We start from the raw sequence: 18,452 nt of genomic DNA on the forward strand, positions 1-18,452 counted from the left end.
TAAAAAAAGATTTACCTTATATATTCAAATATAAATTGAGATTTGAAGGCCAAAAAAATGGTTTAAAAATGCGGATCTTGGTTTATATTTAAATCTACCCATCCAGTAGTATCTCTTCTCCATCCAGAACTGGCAGTTCCCCCACCATCAGTCCCCGGACCTAGCAATTTACCGTATTTTTCGCTCCATAAGACACACCCTAAATGTAGAGGAGGAAAACAAGAAAAAAAACATTCTGAACCAAATTCTCCCTGCCAGGCTCTGCACCCAACCCCACACTCCTTGCCAGGCTCTGCACCCTGTCCCCCCTCTCTGCCAAGCTTTGTACTCTGTCCCCCCTCTGGTGGTCTAGTGGTAAGCAGGGACAGGGCACAGATGTCAAGGCAGATGACTTTTTAAAATATGCAATGTCATCTCAGTAACAACTATAGAAAAATAGAGTGCAAAATATAGACAGCAGATATAAATTCTCAAAACCGACATATTTAGATCACTAAATTGAAAATAAAATTATTTCTCCTACCTTTGGTTGTCTGGTGATTTCTTTGTTTCCTTACTCAGGCCCAACAATTGTCCCTTCCTTCCTTCCTCCTATATTCCCCTTACTGCCTTCCAGCCTTTGTCCTCTTCCTCCCACCCCCACCCCCGTTGTCTGGTGATTTCTTTCTTTCTTTCCTTCCTCAGGCCCAACAATTGTCCCTTCCTTCCTCCTATGTTCCTCTCACTTTCTTCCAGCCTTTGTACTCTTCCCCCCCACACTCAAGCCCAACAATTAACGATATCCCTTCCTCCTATGTTTCCCTCACTGCCTTCCAGCCTTTGTCCTCTCCCCCCCCCCCCAACTCAGGCCCAACAATTACCAGTATTCCTTCCTCCCTACCTATGTTTCCCTTACTGCTTTCCAGCCTTTGTCCTCTTCTGCCCCCCCCCCCCAGCTTGCCTGCCTGCTGAATTCAATTACGTCCTGCTGCTGCCGCTGTGAGGATACATCAACGAAGCAGCAACGGCAGGGGTTTGGACTCCTGGCTCAGCAATGGGTCGAGGGAATCAGCACCAAGCGAATTGCTGGGAAAGGCCAGGTGGGTGCAGCGATTGCATGTCACCAGCCCATTAGTCTTACCTCCGACGTCAATTCTGACGTCAGACTAAAGGTCCAGACCAGCCACTGACGTCAGGGATAAGGCTTCTGGGCAGGCGGCGTGCAATCTCTGCACCTGCCTGGCCTTTCCTTTCCTCTTCTTATGCGGGCAGGAGCAGAGCCCAGCGGCAGCAGTCAAAATAAGATAACGGCCGCAAGGGGGGAGGGTTGTATTCGCTCCAAAGGATGCACCCTTTTTTCCCACCCACTTTTTTGGGGAAAAAAGTGCATCCTATGGAGCGAAAAATACTGTACCTGTCAGCGCACCCCTCCATACCTCTTTACCCCACCCTGGAGGCACAGCCCATACCCCTCCTGGACCCAGTGGGTAGGACCCCCCAAGCATACCATGCTTCCCTGGTGATCTAATGAGGCATTGGGGCAGGAGCAATTCTCACTCGCTCCTGCCCGTGCTCTCTTGGTGCTGAAAATGGCTGCCGAGACTTCTAGAATCTGTCTTGTGGGGGCTCAGTCTCACAAGGTTGACCATGTTTTTTCCTTCCAAATCTGTTGACAGTCAAATGAGAGTCATGATAGTACCTTCTGAGCCTTTAATTCGATTGGAATACCATCGATACCAGGTTACTTGTGCTATGACTTCTTCTTTTAATATATTTGGTTCTTCTTTGGTGTAAATTTCCAGTTTAATTTCCCCAATAACTCCTCTTCTGTTATATACTCTAATACCTATAGGAATTCCTCAAGGTTCCATACCGTCTCTGCTCCTTTTCAATATTTTCTTGGCACCACTACTGACATTCATCTAATCAACTGAATTCTCTGTATTTGCTTAAGCAGACGACATACAACTTATTTACCTTATTGACGTTAATAATCCCAACTATATAATTAGCAAGCATCAACCAGAAGTTAGAACAAATTTATGACTGGCTCAGGGATAATATGCTGGCTCTATACATAGCCAAAGAAAAACTATACTCTTTCCCTGAAAAGAAGGTCTTTCTCTACCCACTCTCATTCAGCTCAACAAGACCCTGTTAAAAATGGTCAATTCTATTAAAATCTAGGACTAATTCTCAATCAGAAACTAAATTATCATGAGCATATCAGCACTGTTAAGAATTGTTTTTACAAACTGCACATGATAAGACCATTGACTAAGTTCCTTTACCTAGCAGCTCTAAACGTTCTCATCCACTCTCTTGTAATCTTGAAATTGGATTAAGAACATAAGAATAGCCTTACTGGGTCAGGCTAATGGTCCATCAAACCCAGTAGCCCGTGGCCAATCCAGGTCATAGTATCTGGCCAAAATCCAAGGAGTAGCAATATTCAATGCTACCAATCCAGGGCAAGCAGTGACCCCCCCCCCCCCCCGGTCTTTGTCAATAACAATGGACTTTTCCTCTAGGAACTTGTTCAAACCTTTCTTAAAACCAGCTACGCTATCCGCTCTTACCACAACCTCTGACAATGCGTTCCAGAGCTTAACTATTCTGAGTGAAAAATATTTCCCTCTTATTGGTTTTAAAAGTGTTTCCCTGTAACTACGAGTGTCCCCCTAGCCTTTGTAATTTTTGACGGAGTGAAAAATCGATCCACTTGTACTCGTTCTACTCCACTCAGGATTTTGTAGACTTCAATCATCTCTCTCCTCAGCCTTCTCTTTTCCAAGCTGAAGAGCCCTAACCATTTTAGTCTTTCCTCATACAAGAGGAGTTCCATCCCCTTCATCATCTTGGTCGCTTTTCTTTGAACCTTTTCTGGCGTCACTATCTTTCTTGAGATAAGGAGACCAGAATTAAATGCAATACTCCAGATGAGGTTGCACCATGGAGCGATACAGGGGCATTATAGTATTCTTAGTCTTGTTAACCATCCCTTTTTTAATAATTCCTAGCTTCCTGTTTGCTTTATTGGCCGCCGCTGCACATTGGGTGAAAGGTTTCATTGTATTGTCTACGATAATACCCAGATCCTTTTCTTGGGCGCTAACCCCAAGGTGGACCCTAGCATCCAGTAACTGTGATTCACGTTATTCTTCCCAATGTGCATCACTTTGCATTTGCCCACATTAAATTTCATCTGCCATTTGGAAGCCCAGTCTTCCAATTTCCTAAGGTCTGCCTGCAATTTTTCACAATCCGCATGCGTTTTAACAACTTTGAACAGTTTAGTGTCATCTGCAAATTTAATCACCTCACTTGTTCCAATTTCCAGATCATTTATAAATAAGTTAAATAGCACTGGTCCCAGTACAGACCCCTGCGGCACTCTGCTCCATTGAGAAAAATGACCATTCAATCCTATCCTCTGTTTTCTATCCGATAACCAATTCCTAATCCACAACTGAACTTTGCCACCTATCCCATGACACTTTAATTTTCTCAGGAACCTCTCGTGAGGAATTTTATCAAAAGCTTTCTGAAAATCTAGATACACTATATCAACCGGCTCACCATTATCCACATGTTTATTCACACCGTCACAGAAGTCTTTATATAAATGCATTACACAAAAAGAAATCAGACACTTACAAATAATCCAAAATACAGCAATAAAAATTATTACAAATTCTAAAATGTTTGATCACATTACCCCCCTTCTGAAAAATGCTCGCTGGCTCCCAATCATGTACAGAATTATGTACAAAATCGCTGTCTTTCCTACCTTACACTCCATCAAGGACGCTGAGATTAAATGAACACCTCTTATCCATCCCCTCCTTGAAGGTTATCAATACAAGACAGACAAAGATTTTTTTTAGTTACCGCCCCCCAACTTTGAAACTCCTTACCTAACCTCAGACAAGAGACTATATTAGATAGATTTAAAGGTTCCATAAAAAGCTCTCAAAGGACGCTTTTGATATCTATGATTAGAGTACAGCCAATATTATAAGTTCTTTTTCTCGATCAGTGAAACTTTTAGTATTTTTCTTTGCTTTTATATACCCCTACCTTTTGTTCAATCCTTAAATGTCTTCCTGTACAATAAATATTGTAGTTCCTCCCACTTCTCTTCGTTGAGTTAGTCTAGTACTGTCAGAGTTAATTGTATGTATTTGATCGTGCCTCCCACTTTTATTGATGTACATCGCTTAGAAATATTGATAAATGTTAGAACAAATAAATAAAACTTGAAACTTCAATGTTAGCCTCATTTCCTTTTTTGTATAAATTTTTTCTATATTCTTTCCATCTCTTTTTAATGCTTTCTGGATCATTCAATTTTCCATTGGTGTCTTTAAGCATCCCCAATCGAGGTTGGAATTTCTGCTGCAAAGGTACAGAGAAGGAACACCTGTAGCTTGCAGACTGACCTCGGGAGCTCTGGGAAAATCTCTGCGTCATTGAATGTGCATACTGTCTGCAGCCACGAAAATTAGAATGCCCAAAACCCCAGAGGGTCTGGGTCTACTATCAGGCAGGGACTGTGGGCGATGGTTCATTAACGAATCCATGAGGACCTCCAGGCCTGTGCCAAACAATAACTGCCTTTTAAAAGACAGCATCGCCACTGAAGTGGAAATACCAGCCCACTGCCTGACCCAGAGCATTCGAAGGGCCGAAAGGGAGAATGCTGACACCTTTGCCAGTACTATCAAAAGGTCAAATAAAGCATCCGCTATATAAAGTGTCCCAGTCAGCAACAGTTGAGGAGGAGGCTCCACCACATCCATCTCCAGCATACACAGCAGAGAGAGACAGGCGTATGTGACGAAAGACATCACCACAGCAGCTCTGATGCCCAAATTGGCTGATTCAAAAAGTTTCCTGAGGACCACAGCCACATGGCGGCCCTGCATAGCTTTCAACACAACACCTCCTGCACTGGGAAGAGAGGTGCACTTAGACTATCGTGTACTTGGACTTCAGCAAAGCATTTGATAGCGTCCCACACCGCAGGTTATTGAGCAAGATGGGACTGGGTGAAATATTAACCGCATGGGTTAGGGACTGGCTTAGAGGTAGACTTCAGAGGGTAGTGGTAAACGGTACCCTCTCCGATCCTATTTAACATCTTCGTAAGAGACTTGGCTGAGGGGCTTCAAGGTAAAATTACATTATTCGCCGATGATGCCAAACTATGCAACATAGTAGGCAACCGCACAACAGATGAAAGCACAGTGCCCGACAAAAGCTCAATGCCAGACAGTATGACACAGGATCAACTCCTGCTGGAGCATTGGTCAAAGACTTGGCAACTAAGTTTCAATGCCAAGGTCATGCACACTGGCGGCAAAAATCCATGCAAGACTTACACCCTAAATGGTGAGATCCTAGCAAGGACTGTAGCAGAACGTGACTTGGGGGATGATTATTAACGAAGACATGAAGACTGCCAATCAAGTGGAGAAAGCTTCATCCAGGGCTAGACAAATCTAGGTCATAATGCCGTTATACAGATCCAAGGTGAGACCCCATCTGGAATACTGTGTACAATTCTGGAGGCCGCATTATCAAAAAGATGTGCGGAGAGTTGAGTCGGTTCAGCGAATGGCCACCAGGATGGTCTCAGGACTCAAGGATCTCCCGTATGAGGAACGACTGGGTAAGTTGCAGCTGTACTCACTCGAGGAACGCAGAGAGAGGGGAGACATGATCGAGACGTTCAAATATGTCATGGGCTGTATCGAGGTGGAAGAGGATCTCTTTTTCCTTAAAGGATCCACGGCAACAAGAGTGCATCCGTTGAAAATCAGGGGTGGGAAATTTCATGGCGACACCAGAAAATATTTCTTCACCGAAAGGGTGGTTGACCGCTGGAATAATCTTCCACAACAGGTAATTGAGGCCAGCAGCGTGCCAGATTTTAAGAAAAGATGGGATTGGCATGTGGGATCTCTTCATGGAGGTAGTTAGGGGGTGAGCCATTAGTGTGGGCACTCTAGATGGGCCGTGGCCCTTTTCTGCAGTCATTTTCTATGTTTCTAGTCACTTGTGCCACCAAGGAATCCACCTTGGGCTGCCCCAAAATCTGCTGACACTCCTGCACCAGGGGATACAGAGTGGGGGGATACATAGCTCTAGCACTCTTCAAAGTACCTTCTGGAGAGTCAAACTGCTCAGAGACCATAAAACTCATATCCGGATGCCAGGGAAAGGTTGCAGAATGCGAGCATCCACTACAAATCCTGGACAGAGCCGACTGAGTGGCGAAGCTCAATTCCTGCAAAGATGCAGTAATAAGAACAGGCAGAGCTGCAAACTTGATTAAGCACAGGTCAGCAGGATCATTACCAGGATCTGGAGCCCCCAGATACCCCGATCTGGGAAGGGCTGCACTGTCAAACAAGGAATCAGAGAAGTCAAGATCAGCAGTCGCATCCCCCAAATCAGGAGCAGGCAGATCAACAGCCAAATCAGGCGGAGACAAGGACTTGCCCAAAGGCACCATGCCACTCAAAAATGCCCTGGGAGGGAACGGAGACTACTCAGGAGAAGAACATGCTTTTTTTTTTTTGTACAAAACCTCATGATTTTAGAGAAGGTATCCAGCTCCTGGGTATGGAGTCACCCTTAGATGACTTAAATTCGCATGTCTTAGGACTGCGGAGAATCTGCAACCACGCTGACCAAAGAATTAACTGTGGCAACCCTAGAAAGTAATGGAGGCCACCCTGAAGGGCTGGCTGAGTGTCTGATCACCTGCTTCTGTGGAGGGAAAGCTAAGTCGGTCACTACAGCACCCCCATCTGCGCCACGTGGCTCAAGGATGCTCTAAAAGTGCTAAATTTGTGCAATCCTGGCATGAATTCACATGAGACCCTGAGCACTCCATCCCAACAGTTTTCTAGGCAAAAATCGTAGTTTTGAATAAGCAGGGAGAAGAAAATAAGATTGCTAAAAATCCAAGATGGCTGCCAGCATCAAATTTGCGCCAAAAATACAGTATTTTTCACACTTCCCAAAGTCCAAAAATGGTGATTTTAGGATTTTTCAGGAGGGGGAACATGCAGAAACTCAGAAAACCTCATTTTTTTAAATCTCCCTGAAATCTCTCACAAGCTATCAGTTCCTTGTACTCACTGTGACTTGATACACTGGAATCCACTTGCTCACAGCTCTTACTCAGTAGCTGTATAAGAATTCACTGCCACAATGCTTGGAATGCTCTCACAAAGCTGATCTTCAGGCTGCCAGTCAGACTCCACTGTCTGACTATGCCTCCACCCTAGTGGACCACTGGATGCACACCAGGACGGGCAGAGGTGTGAAAATGCAGCCAGCACGCTGTGGAACACTGCTGAGCCCCTTAACCCTTTCAGGACCATAAGGATCGTAGGCCAATTTTTGTGGTTTTGACGACATTTTTATGGTAAAAAGGGCTTGCAGATGCCAAAAAATTGATTTTTTTTGTGAAATATCATTATTTTTATTTTAAAAAATCACACTTCTGGCTTATGGACAGTGTGGCAAGTGAATCTTCTCGTCAATCTAGCAACGACTCTAATGAATGAATGTCGGAACCAGTTTGTTTACATAAAGGCAGTATCATATGGAATCCGTACATATCAAATTTAGAACTGTAGACTATCCCAATCAAAATTTATAGGATTTTAAAGTTATGGGACAAATATGTCCCTTGGTCCTGAAAGGGTTAAACATGCCTAAAGGTCTGCACTCGATCCATGCTTAACAGAAGATAAGACTACTTCAGAGACGGCCCTGAGCTCCAAAGAAAGCTATGTAGACTGGCTAACAGGTACCCCAAAGGGATTGGCCTGTCAGCTACAGACCGAAGTCTCAAGCAGCAGAGCTCCAAATTTGCTTCAAACGTGAAAATACCCACAAAGAAGACTAAACTACATTTAATTTAAAACAACAAAATGGGGAGAGCAGAACACACATAGCTGCAGACATGCGTGCACAAGGAAAAACTGTAGAAGGCGCTAAACCGATCAGTTAAGTACTACATAGGCAGAGTGAAAAATCCGGAGTGAATTCCTTCTGCAGAGCATGTGAGTATGGGGAAATAACTCTATTGTCTAGAACAGGGGTAGGCAATTCCAGTCCTCGAGAGCCACAGGTAGGTCAGGTTTTCAGGATATTCACAATAAATATGCATGAGATAGATTGGCATCTCAAGGAGGCAGTGCATGCAAATCCATCTCATATATATTTATTATGGATATCCTGAAAACCTGACCTGCCTGTGGCTCTCGAGGACCGGAATTGCTTACCCGTCTCACCTATTGCACTGGAAAATGACAGTTGTACAGCATAGTGTTCCTTTTTATACTTTAATAAAATTATTTCAATATAAAATAGCTATTCAAGACTTATGTGGATAGAATCAGAGTCCGTGGGGATGGGGACAATTTTTCCCCCCCATCATTCTCCATTCTCAGCATCTTTTAGTCTCACAATTCCATTCCTAGTCTTTCTCCCTTCTCCAATATACCTGAAAAAAGTCTCATCTCCTCTTTTTGCATCCTCTCCACATCCTCTTCATTGATATTCCTGACAAAATTTTGGTTGTTTTGCTTTACCACCCCATCTTTTCTTCCATTGCTGACATTCTGACAGTTTCCCAATTATTTCAACCTTTCCAGATATTCTTTCCTATCCTCCCCTTTATGAGCAACAATATGCCATAGCTTTTGGTCACTTTTTTTGAAAACCATATTGTTCTTTTATTCTGTTATTTGCTAGGGTTTTTTAACACTTTTCTGAATAAATTTACTCAAAAAGATGTACAGCAAGAGGAAGTCAAGCATAAGAAATAGACAATTACAGCAATAAAAATATTCAAATAATACAAAGTATAGCAATGTATTCTACATTACAATATTAAAACTTTAATAGACAGCATAAGATGCAAGGAAAGATAATAGATGGGATAGAAAACTAATTAAATAAATACATGCATACAAATATAAGAGTATTCGTAGATTCTCCGACTGCCATGCAAACGACCTGAGGTCATTAATATTGGCACAATTGGTAAGAGGTCATTAATATTAAAACTAGTCCACCGATTGATGCCTTCACATCGCTTCGCCATGCACTAAATTTAGCAATTATCTCAAATGACACTAAAAAAATCTGACAGGTACAGTACCTGTCAGTAGCTGTGTTAACAAGTAAACAAATAGGGGGACAGAGATGTATTCACAGGGATATTTTATTGAAAATTTACTGACAGGTGTGCTATATTTTTTAAATGGGCACTGATGTTGTGCATGTGTTGCACACACACATACACACACTACCTTTCCCAATTTTTAAAAAGTGGTTCGGTCCCTGCAGGCACCGATGATTGTTGCCAACAGCCACCGCACTCCCCAATGACCGCGATGGCCCTCCTCCCACCATCAAGTCCCCAAAAGAAGGCCCTGGAAGTCTATTGGACTGGGGGAGAGTCAGGTCAGAACTCCCCTCCCCCCAGCTCAAACACACACACACAACCTCCAGATACCTTCCATAGGAGTAGCCTTAGGTATCTGGATCAATCAGGGCCTTAGACCCCTCCCTGGTGCATCCCAGGATGCACTAGGAAGCGAAAGGCCCACAATTCTGAAGAGGTGGGTCAGCTGGCAAAAGGAAGCGGCATTTCTCTTGCTGGATTTCAAAGATGAGGTGGGGGGGTTGTGCTTGAGCTGGGGAGGGGTTCTGACCTGACACCCACCAAGGCCTTTTTTGAGGGACTTGTTGGTGGGGTGGTGGGAGGGGGGCCTTTGTGTTGAGGGGAAGTGGGAAGCAGGTCCAGGTGGCCCGAATGCACTAAAATGTCTGGGTTGCTGAGGCAGGAGGGAATGGGCATCCCTCTTGTTGCTCTTATTTTTCAGGGGGCTGTTGCCATCATCAGGGATGTGCAGTGGCTGTCATCAGAAGGGCTTGCAGCTGTCATGGGGGTAAGCATCACAACTTTTTTTTTAATGGTGACAGGTATTGTGCGTAACACATGCACATTTGTGTAAAAAAAAACAAACAAATCCCAAGAGAAAAAAAAGGCTTCCTGCCCTGAACAGCTGAGCGGCAGGAGGCTTTCCCTGCAGTTCAGATATTTGGGATTCCCCTACTGACTCTCACATGTGTCAGTCAGTTTTCCGACTGGTGGGGTAGGATCATGGCAGAACTCTGTGAAACTCATTTGTATGGGAGGCAGTTTGAGCATCGACTGCTGTTTGGAAATTGGGGGGGGGGAGTCAGCTCAGAGTGACCCACATGGTCTTAATCACCAGTTACCCACAGACATGGAAATCTCTACTATCAACCCAAAAAAGGCATGTGTCAAATCCTAATAATTTTCACCTATCTCATATTTTTGCAGCATTGCAGAACTATTTGGTTGACATGAAGTCACAATTTCATAATAGGTTCACAGATTTTGATAAATGTAAATCATGGTACAAAATACTAAGGTTCATATATATCTTGTATTCACTCAAAGATATAATTTTGTAGCCCACTGTTAAAATACAAAAAAAATAAACAGGCGCAGAACAGGGCTGTGGATTCTGTAGATATATCCTTCGACTCCAACCCATCAGTTTCTGGTACCCACGACTCCAGGTACTGAAAATTGTCTCCGACTCCTTGACTCCAACTCCACAGCCCTGGTGCAGAAGCACTAAAACTTAGAATTTATGTTGGACAGACTGGATGAATCATTCAGGCTTTATCTGCCGTCATTTACTATGTTTGTACCTAAAGAAATGGAGACTTAACTAACTTGCCCCAAGGAGCTGCATTGAAATTTAAATCAGGCCCTATGAGGCTATGTCCCTCCCCCCCCATCACCACTGCCTAGCAGGCTGCACTTGATCCCCACAGACCTAAACCTTGAAATCCAAGATCCTGACTTTTGAGTGATCCTTCTGTACTTTTGGTCTTATCTCAAAGCAGGCTATCAAATGGTCCCTAGATGGGGAAAGATAAAAAGAGATGACATGTACAAGGCAGCAGGGATAGGTAGGGTATAAACAGACTGCTGGGGGGAAGGAGAATAAACAGACTGCTGGGGGGCATAATCATTTGTAAGGCAGAAAGGAGTCAATGGCCATTGTTGGGGAGTTGCGTTTTTGGAATAACCTAAAGGTAGATTGGGGAATTGAAGGAAGATAAGAATCAAAAAGGGGCAACACAGCCATAAGGGTTAAAGAGGTGGTCTCAAACTCAAACCCTTTACAGGGCCACATTTTGGATTTGTGGGTACTTGGAGGGCTCAGAAAAAAAAAGTTAATGTGTTATTAAAGAAATTACAATTTTGCATGAGGTAAAACTCTTTGTCGTTTACATATCTTTCCTTTTGGCTAAGTCTTAATAATAATATTGTGATTTATAGCTAAAGAGACATATGATCGAGAAACTGTTTTATTTTACTTTTGTGATTATGATAAACATACCGAGGGCCACAAAATAATACCTAGCGGGCCGCGAGTTTGAGACCACTGGGTTAAAGTGTGAAAAAATAATCTCTGAGGTGTGACGAATGAGGACAGAGATAAAAAAAAAAAAAAGAGCGAGAGAAAGAGATCTAGAGGGCTAAGCTGACAGTAGAATGCCACTTCGCTAGCAACCTCTTCTGATTCTTACCCTCCCTCCTGATGTTCCGCTGTGGACAGGGGAGTCGATTCGAGTCCGGGGCCTGGAGGGGGAGCGTCGTCGCCGCGGCTGCTCACGATCCCGTTCGCGTTCCCGCTCCCTCTCCCGGCCCCGCGAGTCTCTAACGGGAGACCCGGCCGGAGAGCGCCGACTTCCGGACCTGACGGGAGACAAGTCCGGGGAGCGCCGACCGCTGGGACCCAAGGACCGATCCCGCGGGCGGCCTAAGCGCACCCGGTACATAATGCCGAGAAAAGCGACGTACGCGAAGGCTGTAATCCCAAGGCCGCTACCCAAACCGTCAGCAGCCAAGACCAGCCACTGCGCGTGCGCGCCCTCCGCCGTGCGATGCCACGCTCCGTCCCGGCGCACTCCATAGGTTGCAGCTTTCCACGTGACTGACTAGGACGCAACTCCGCCGCCATCTTTTCTTTCTCTTCCAGTGGCAGAAAATGTCGGTTAGGTGTGGGGGCTCCACTCACCAATCCATGCATTAAAAAAATTCCAATCAATATGTACAGTTACAGAACGCACCAACCTACAGTAAACAAGTGACAGATAATATAATTAAAATAAGTGAAAAAGATCAGTTGGCTAAGAACTAGAGAGTTAAAAATTCCTCCACAAGTTCAATAAATAAACAGTTGATAAATATACTGAAAGGTCACTTGGACACACAAAGTCAGAGGCGTGAAGAAAGTAAAAGAAATTTATTCACAGCATGCATGTTGGACCCCTGAGCTTCAAGCTGGCTCAGAAGTGCCGAAACCAGGAAGTTACAGAGATATTTATTCATTTTTCTGGCTATACAACTGAATTCTAGAAAAAGCTTTTCACGTGTTACTTTTCTTAACACTCATTGGTTCTAAGCTCACACTAGCAGGTCACTAGCAGGACACTTATCTAACTCTTGCAGGTAAATGTACAGAAGGGCAGGGTACATCATGGCTCAAACTCTTATCTATTCAGCTTACAATGTGGTAAGGTAGGGACATACATTTTAGGCAGATGCAGTCAATAGATTATACACTCTTTTCAGCTATGTAGGCCAGAGCAATATTTTAAACAACAGTTAACTATTTCATGACCCTACATTCCCCCCTTTTAGGCTGGCGTACCTAAGGAGCCAAGCCTGACAAAATAAAGTTAGGGGTCAGGAAAGTCGGGGTCCCCAGTGGGTAAGGGACGATACTGGGAGAGGGCCAATGCAGCAGTGGAACGTTTGACAACAGAGTCCATAGTTCAGTGGAGCAGCTTTATGGCTATGGGGACCATACAGGGCAGGCAGCAAAGGAGCAGAGAAGACAGGGCAGCAACCAGCAAGATGATCTTCAATGCTGAACCAGAGGGCAACCAGGAGCTGAAGGTACCAGTGATCCAGTCTGCAGTAAGGTCACGCCAGGTCTGGTCAGGAACATGAGCCAGTTTGGTGATACGATCCACATCGTTCTCAATCACTTTACTCAAGTTCAAGGCAGCAGTTGGAGAGGTTGAATTTATCACAGGCACAGCAGCTAGTAAATAGTCCAAAGCTAGACGATTCTGATAAATAGCAGTGCACATTTTAGCATTCTCTCTGCCAATGGTACTCAAAGCTCGTGAGGTGTCATTGGTTATCAGTTCAAGTACAGCTTATAGACAAATAATGCAGTTCAGCATATAGATTGGGGTCCGATAGCCCCAGGTGTCATCCTCGGTCCATGTGGCAGGTTCATAAGCAGCAATGATCCGTTCTGCAGGCCAGTCATCACCCCATTCACCTATTTTAAGGGAATTGGTGGAAGTAGACTGCTTTTGGCGACCTCTGGTGTTGAATACAGGGGCTCCCAGGTGTTCACCATCGGCCAGCGGTAACAGGAAGAAGCTGGGACGGATCATGCAAAGCACACATGTACCAGTCCATTAAGCAGGCAACCAAGAGTAGGCAAACGGATCACAGAGCCAATATCAACTATCAGGAGCTGACCATAATTCATAGGAAGTTCCATTAAGCAGTGTCTGAAGGGCTGAAGACAGTGGGAAGCAACAATGGAGGTTCACAAGGCCCATCGTGAAGGTCGTGGACCTGACGTAAAAGTGAGGGTCTGTGAAGTCAGGTTTAACATGTCCAGCTGCATTGCCTCCCATAGCCACTGTTCTCCCATACCAGTCCCTCCTCATACAAAATAATTGCTAACATTAAGAGTCTGACCTATAGTTTCAGCAAACTATATAAACAGATTTCTAGTGATTACAGGATATTAGTATCTACTTTCATAATTTCATAAAACTGGGGAAACACCACAGAGTGATAGACAGGAGCACATGAGTGGGATACAATTCGGACATATACATCAGTACCTGGGTCTCACCTTTTACCATCAATATACAATGCCATGCAGTCTCTGGCCTTCTGGACTTGGACATTGGCATTCCAGTTATATGGGTCAGTGATAGTGAAAACCATGGGATTACAGTAGCCTGTAGTACACAAGGGGCCGGAGCTAGGACCTATAGTAAGGGAGGCAGACAGGGTATTAGGAGGATATTTGTGTGGGTTATTGTAGGTGGCCCACAAGACACTTTCTCATAAAGGACAGGCTCCACCATTAGTGAAGGTTTCCTCATAGGGGCAGTTCTTAAAGGCATCAGGTTATACAGACCTATATACTTAGCACATTTGGTATAATAACGCTGTCAATCTAGGGAGCCACACAAAACTGAATTAGGGGTAGTACCATGACCTTGAGAAACATCAAATAGCACACATGTATCACAATACAAAGACACCGGGTGAGTGGGGTCTACAATAAGAGCCTAGTTGATAAGAGGACCCTCAACATCATCAATGCAGATTTCCGCCCACTTTTAAACTTCATCACCAGTAGGTTGGAAACAGAAAATACTCTCTGATGTTTGACACTTTCTGTACTTAACTCCTTCATGCAAACAAACATCAGGCAAAGGGGCTGCACTTGTTAAGTACAAAATACAGAAGAAAGAAACATAAGTGAGGGCAACACAAATATCATATATATATATATATATATATATATATATATACTAAAATAGGAAACTCATTTTTCTTTCAGGCACAACTTAGAAAACTTCAAACAGTTATACTCAAGACACTTGCTAAAAGCAGTGGTGAACCACAGGCAGTCAATTAAACTCAAACACTTATAAAGAATTATATTCAGAACACCTGCTAAGTACAGTGGTAAATATTCAGAACTTTTGAGGTCTTAGAAAGCTTCAGCTGAAGATCCGTGTTGTAGTGGAACCAAGTTTCATGTCCGGACACCTTGACAACTGTAAGAGAAGAAATTATTACAGTAAAAGGACCTATCCACCTAAGTTTCAGGGGGTCTGACTTCCAAGTTTTAGCCATACTGTATTTACAGGGACATACCCATGGACTTGTGTAGCTATCGATAGTGGGGCCCTTTCCAGGACCCATTTGTGGAGCTCTTAAAGGGCTTTAGCTAAAGACTGGACCTGACTCTGGAGGATATCTGATCCCAGAGTAGCAAAGGAACCAGGATCTGGGTTCACAATGGGTGGTGGCCGGCCGAACATGAGCTCAAATGGGGCTTAGATGGGATGCATCTAATCTGAAAAAGAACAGAAGGCAGCAGGACAGGTCAGGACAGATTAGTTTCTTCAATTCATTTTGTGAGAAGGGTCTTAAGAGTTCTGTTTATTCTTTCGACCTGACCAGAGCTCTCAGGATGGTAAGCAGCATATAATTTCTATTCAATTTGGAGGGCCTGAGCAATTTGTTGGACAACATCGGCAATGAAAGCAGGGTCATTGTCACTGCCTATAAAAACAAGGAGATCAAGGCACGGAATTATTCAGGAGGTGTTTGGTTACTTCCCTGGCGCGTTCAGTGCAAGTAAGGAAGGCTTTGACCCATCTAGTCAGGGTGTCTGTGAAGACTAGGAAGTGACTGAGGGAACGGGAAATGGGCATGTGGGTAAAATCTACAGACAGAACCTGCATTGGATATGTTCCAATAGGTTGGTATCCAAGAGGTGGCAGTCATCTGATTGGGAATTTTATTCTAGAACCGACAACACACTGTCGGACCATATTCCGGACTAGCTGATCAAGGTGATTGATAAAGAAATGTCTCTTGAGAGTCAATTTTCATAGCGGGTTCTCCAGAGTGTGCCAGATCATGGCATCTTTTGACAATCATGAGGGCCAGGTGTTGAGGAATGAATATGAGGGTACCCGCTGTGCTTGCGTTTGAAGTATCAGTGTGTGGGTCTGGATTGGCACTTGAATTGGCGCATTTTGTATCCACCCCCCTTTCAGGATAGACTGGCCCAAAATAATGCATGCCCAAGTCTGTTCCTGAGAAGCGTACTGGGGTGTAAGGGAATCCAGAAAAGGAATGATTGTATACAGAGGGGCCGAAAGAGGGGGCAGAGACTGACAGCTCGGGCTGTGCGGTTGGCAAGGGCATTGCCACGAGAGACAAGGTCCATCACGCGTCTATAAGCATGGCAGAGCATAACAGAAACACGTGAGGGTAGTTGTACGGCCTCAAGAAGGTCAAGAATGAGGGGAGCATGATGGATCAGGCGGCCGGAGGCTGTAATGAAACCTCAATATTTCCAGATGGCCCTATGGGAATGCAAGTTAAGGAAAGCATATTTGGAGTCAGTATATATATTGCAAGACTGAGAGGCAGAGTGGCGCAGGGCAGAAGTGAGGGCATAAAGCTCAGCTTCTTGGGCAGAAGGGCCAGAAGGCAGGGGCCTGAGTCAGAAGTTTTTGGAGGCAGCGAAAAACCGCTCCTGAAGTTGGGTCCAGACAAAAGGGGCTGAGTCAGCGCCTTTGGTGGAATCATACAGAGGACGAGCAATAGTAGAGAAATCAGGGATCCAGATGGGACAGTATCCTGCAATACTGAGAAAGGTGCTCAGAGCCTTGCAGTTATCAGGGACAGGGAGACTACAGACAGCCTGGACACGGGTGTAGGAAGGGACCTGGTACCCTGGGAGATTTGAAAGCCAAGGTAGGTGACACGAGGAAGGCATACTTGAAATCAATGTAAATATGGCCACAGGAAAATTTAAAAGGCAGACCCACTATCTGAAAGACTCAGATAAATAATAATAATAACAGTTTATATACCGCAATACCGTGAAGAGCTATGTGGTTTACAAAAGATTAGAGAAGGTACAAAATAATTGAACTTAAGATGTGTACTAACACATAAGAATTGTTCTCAATCCCTATTCTATATCAGGTTCCTACCCCAAAGAGCTGACTTATAAAATTAAGCTAAATGCAGTTCTGGATCCACCCACTAAGCAGGGTAGTCTGACACAAGCGCTCTCTAAAGCAGCAGTCCCTTCACTATCAGCTGACTGGCAAAAATATTTACTTCAATACAAAAGCATTCCTAAAAATTACATTGTTATACCTAAACTTACATTTTTTATATACAGAAATACAAAACAAAGATTGGAATATACAGTAAAACTTTGGATTGCAAATAACTTGGTTTGCAAGTGTTCTATAAGACAAGCAATGATTAAATTTTAACTTGCTATACCAGCAACGTCTTGCAATACACGTACATACAGTATAGAAGCATCACATTTTCACAACTGAGCCAATGGTTCCTCTCTATATGACGCTGCAGGAATGCAGTGACTGTTCCAAACGAGCAAGGGCTTGCAATACAAGTATGTATAATTTTGTACACTAGTGCCCTGGAATACAAGCATACTTCTGGAACAAATTATACTCCCAAACCAAAGTTTTACTGTACTCACAAGTTTAAACATTGTTCATTTTTATTTTTTTTACAATCAACATGGGTCTCAGTAGAGACTTACTCCCCCTTCCTACAGAATTTCACAAAGGAGAGAGAGAAGTGCATAAAGATCAAAGAGATCAAATTAAAGATGTAGTCCTTTTCAGAACTTTTAAATTTAGACAAATAACTACTAAATTTGTACAAAGAACTTCTTTTTAGCATGGAATATAAGTTCCAGAAATCATATTTTTCGTTTACATACATTTCTAAATATATATAAACATTTTATAACATAGCCAAAAACTTTAAATCTAAAACTACTTATCTGTTTCAGGAGAAACCGCATTTGAAGTGCTAAACACTTCATGGCCCTTATCAGCACAAAAGGAAAAGTACTCTCTTCTCATGCTGTGAACAACTGACAGTTTAAACTTCACTGATACATTTGAACAGACAGAAGTCATAAAGAACCCGGGATACTGCAGGACTTGGGAATCAGATGAAGGGAAGAATTTGGCAAGGTCTGAAGCAAAGGCAGTGCTGAATAGAGAGGGGCTAATTTTAAAGCCCTGGGGTAGACGGGTCCAGGTTACTTAGGAGGTTTGTCCAGTGGAAGGGTTTTCCCATTGGAATGCAAAAATTGGCTGACTGGAAGAGGAACTGACAGCAAACGAATGCATAAAAACTTGACGAGTTATGTCCTCTTCCAGGGAGCCAGAGGGGGCCAGCCCACACCAAATATCGGCCATTCTAACTGGCACAGACAAATAAGGGTTGATTTGTTAAGTATAATCAAAGACAAATTCCTTTTTTAAAATTAGCTAACATATCAAGGGATCCCCACAGGTAGACAGACATTCCCCCATTGTGCAATGGAGGACAAAAACACTTCCCTGAATTCCTGGCCCCGCCCATCTCTGGACTAGGGAAACGCAGTACTAACAGGTCCACACTCGCTTCGTCCTCAAGGACGTCTCAGACACTCTTAAACACACAAAACACAACAGATTTCAGTTCAGTTACTCAACCAGAAAATAACAGT

General features: G+C 43.8%; 1 protein-coding gene across 1 annotated transcript in view; it reads right to left on the minus strand.

The window, feature by feature from the left end:
- The window catches only part of ZNF318 (zinc finger protein 318), a 71,077-nt gene extending 59,073 nt beyond the window's left edge, over window positions 1-12,004 (minus strand). The window contains exon 1 of the mRNA XM_033937235.1: window positions 11,644-12,004. Within this exon, the coding sequence (XP_033793126.1) occupies window positions 11,644-11,895 (252 nt within the window). The 5' untranslated portion in view covers window positions 11,896-12,004. The remainder of the gene's footprint in view (window positions 1-11,643) is intronic.
- Between the last annotated feature and the right edge of the window lie 6,448 nt (window positions 12,005-18,452).

The sequence above is a fragment of the Geotrypetes seraphini genome, chromosome 3 (assembly GCF_902459505.1).
Source record: "Geotrypetes seraphini chromosome 3, aGeoSer1.1, whole genome shotgun sequence".
In the NCBI taxonomy this organism is placed as follows: Eukaryota; Metazoa; Chordata; class Amphibia; order Gymnophiona; family Dermophiidae; genus Geotrypetes; species Geotrypetes seraphini.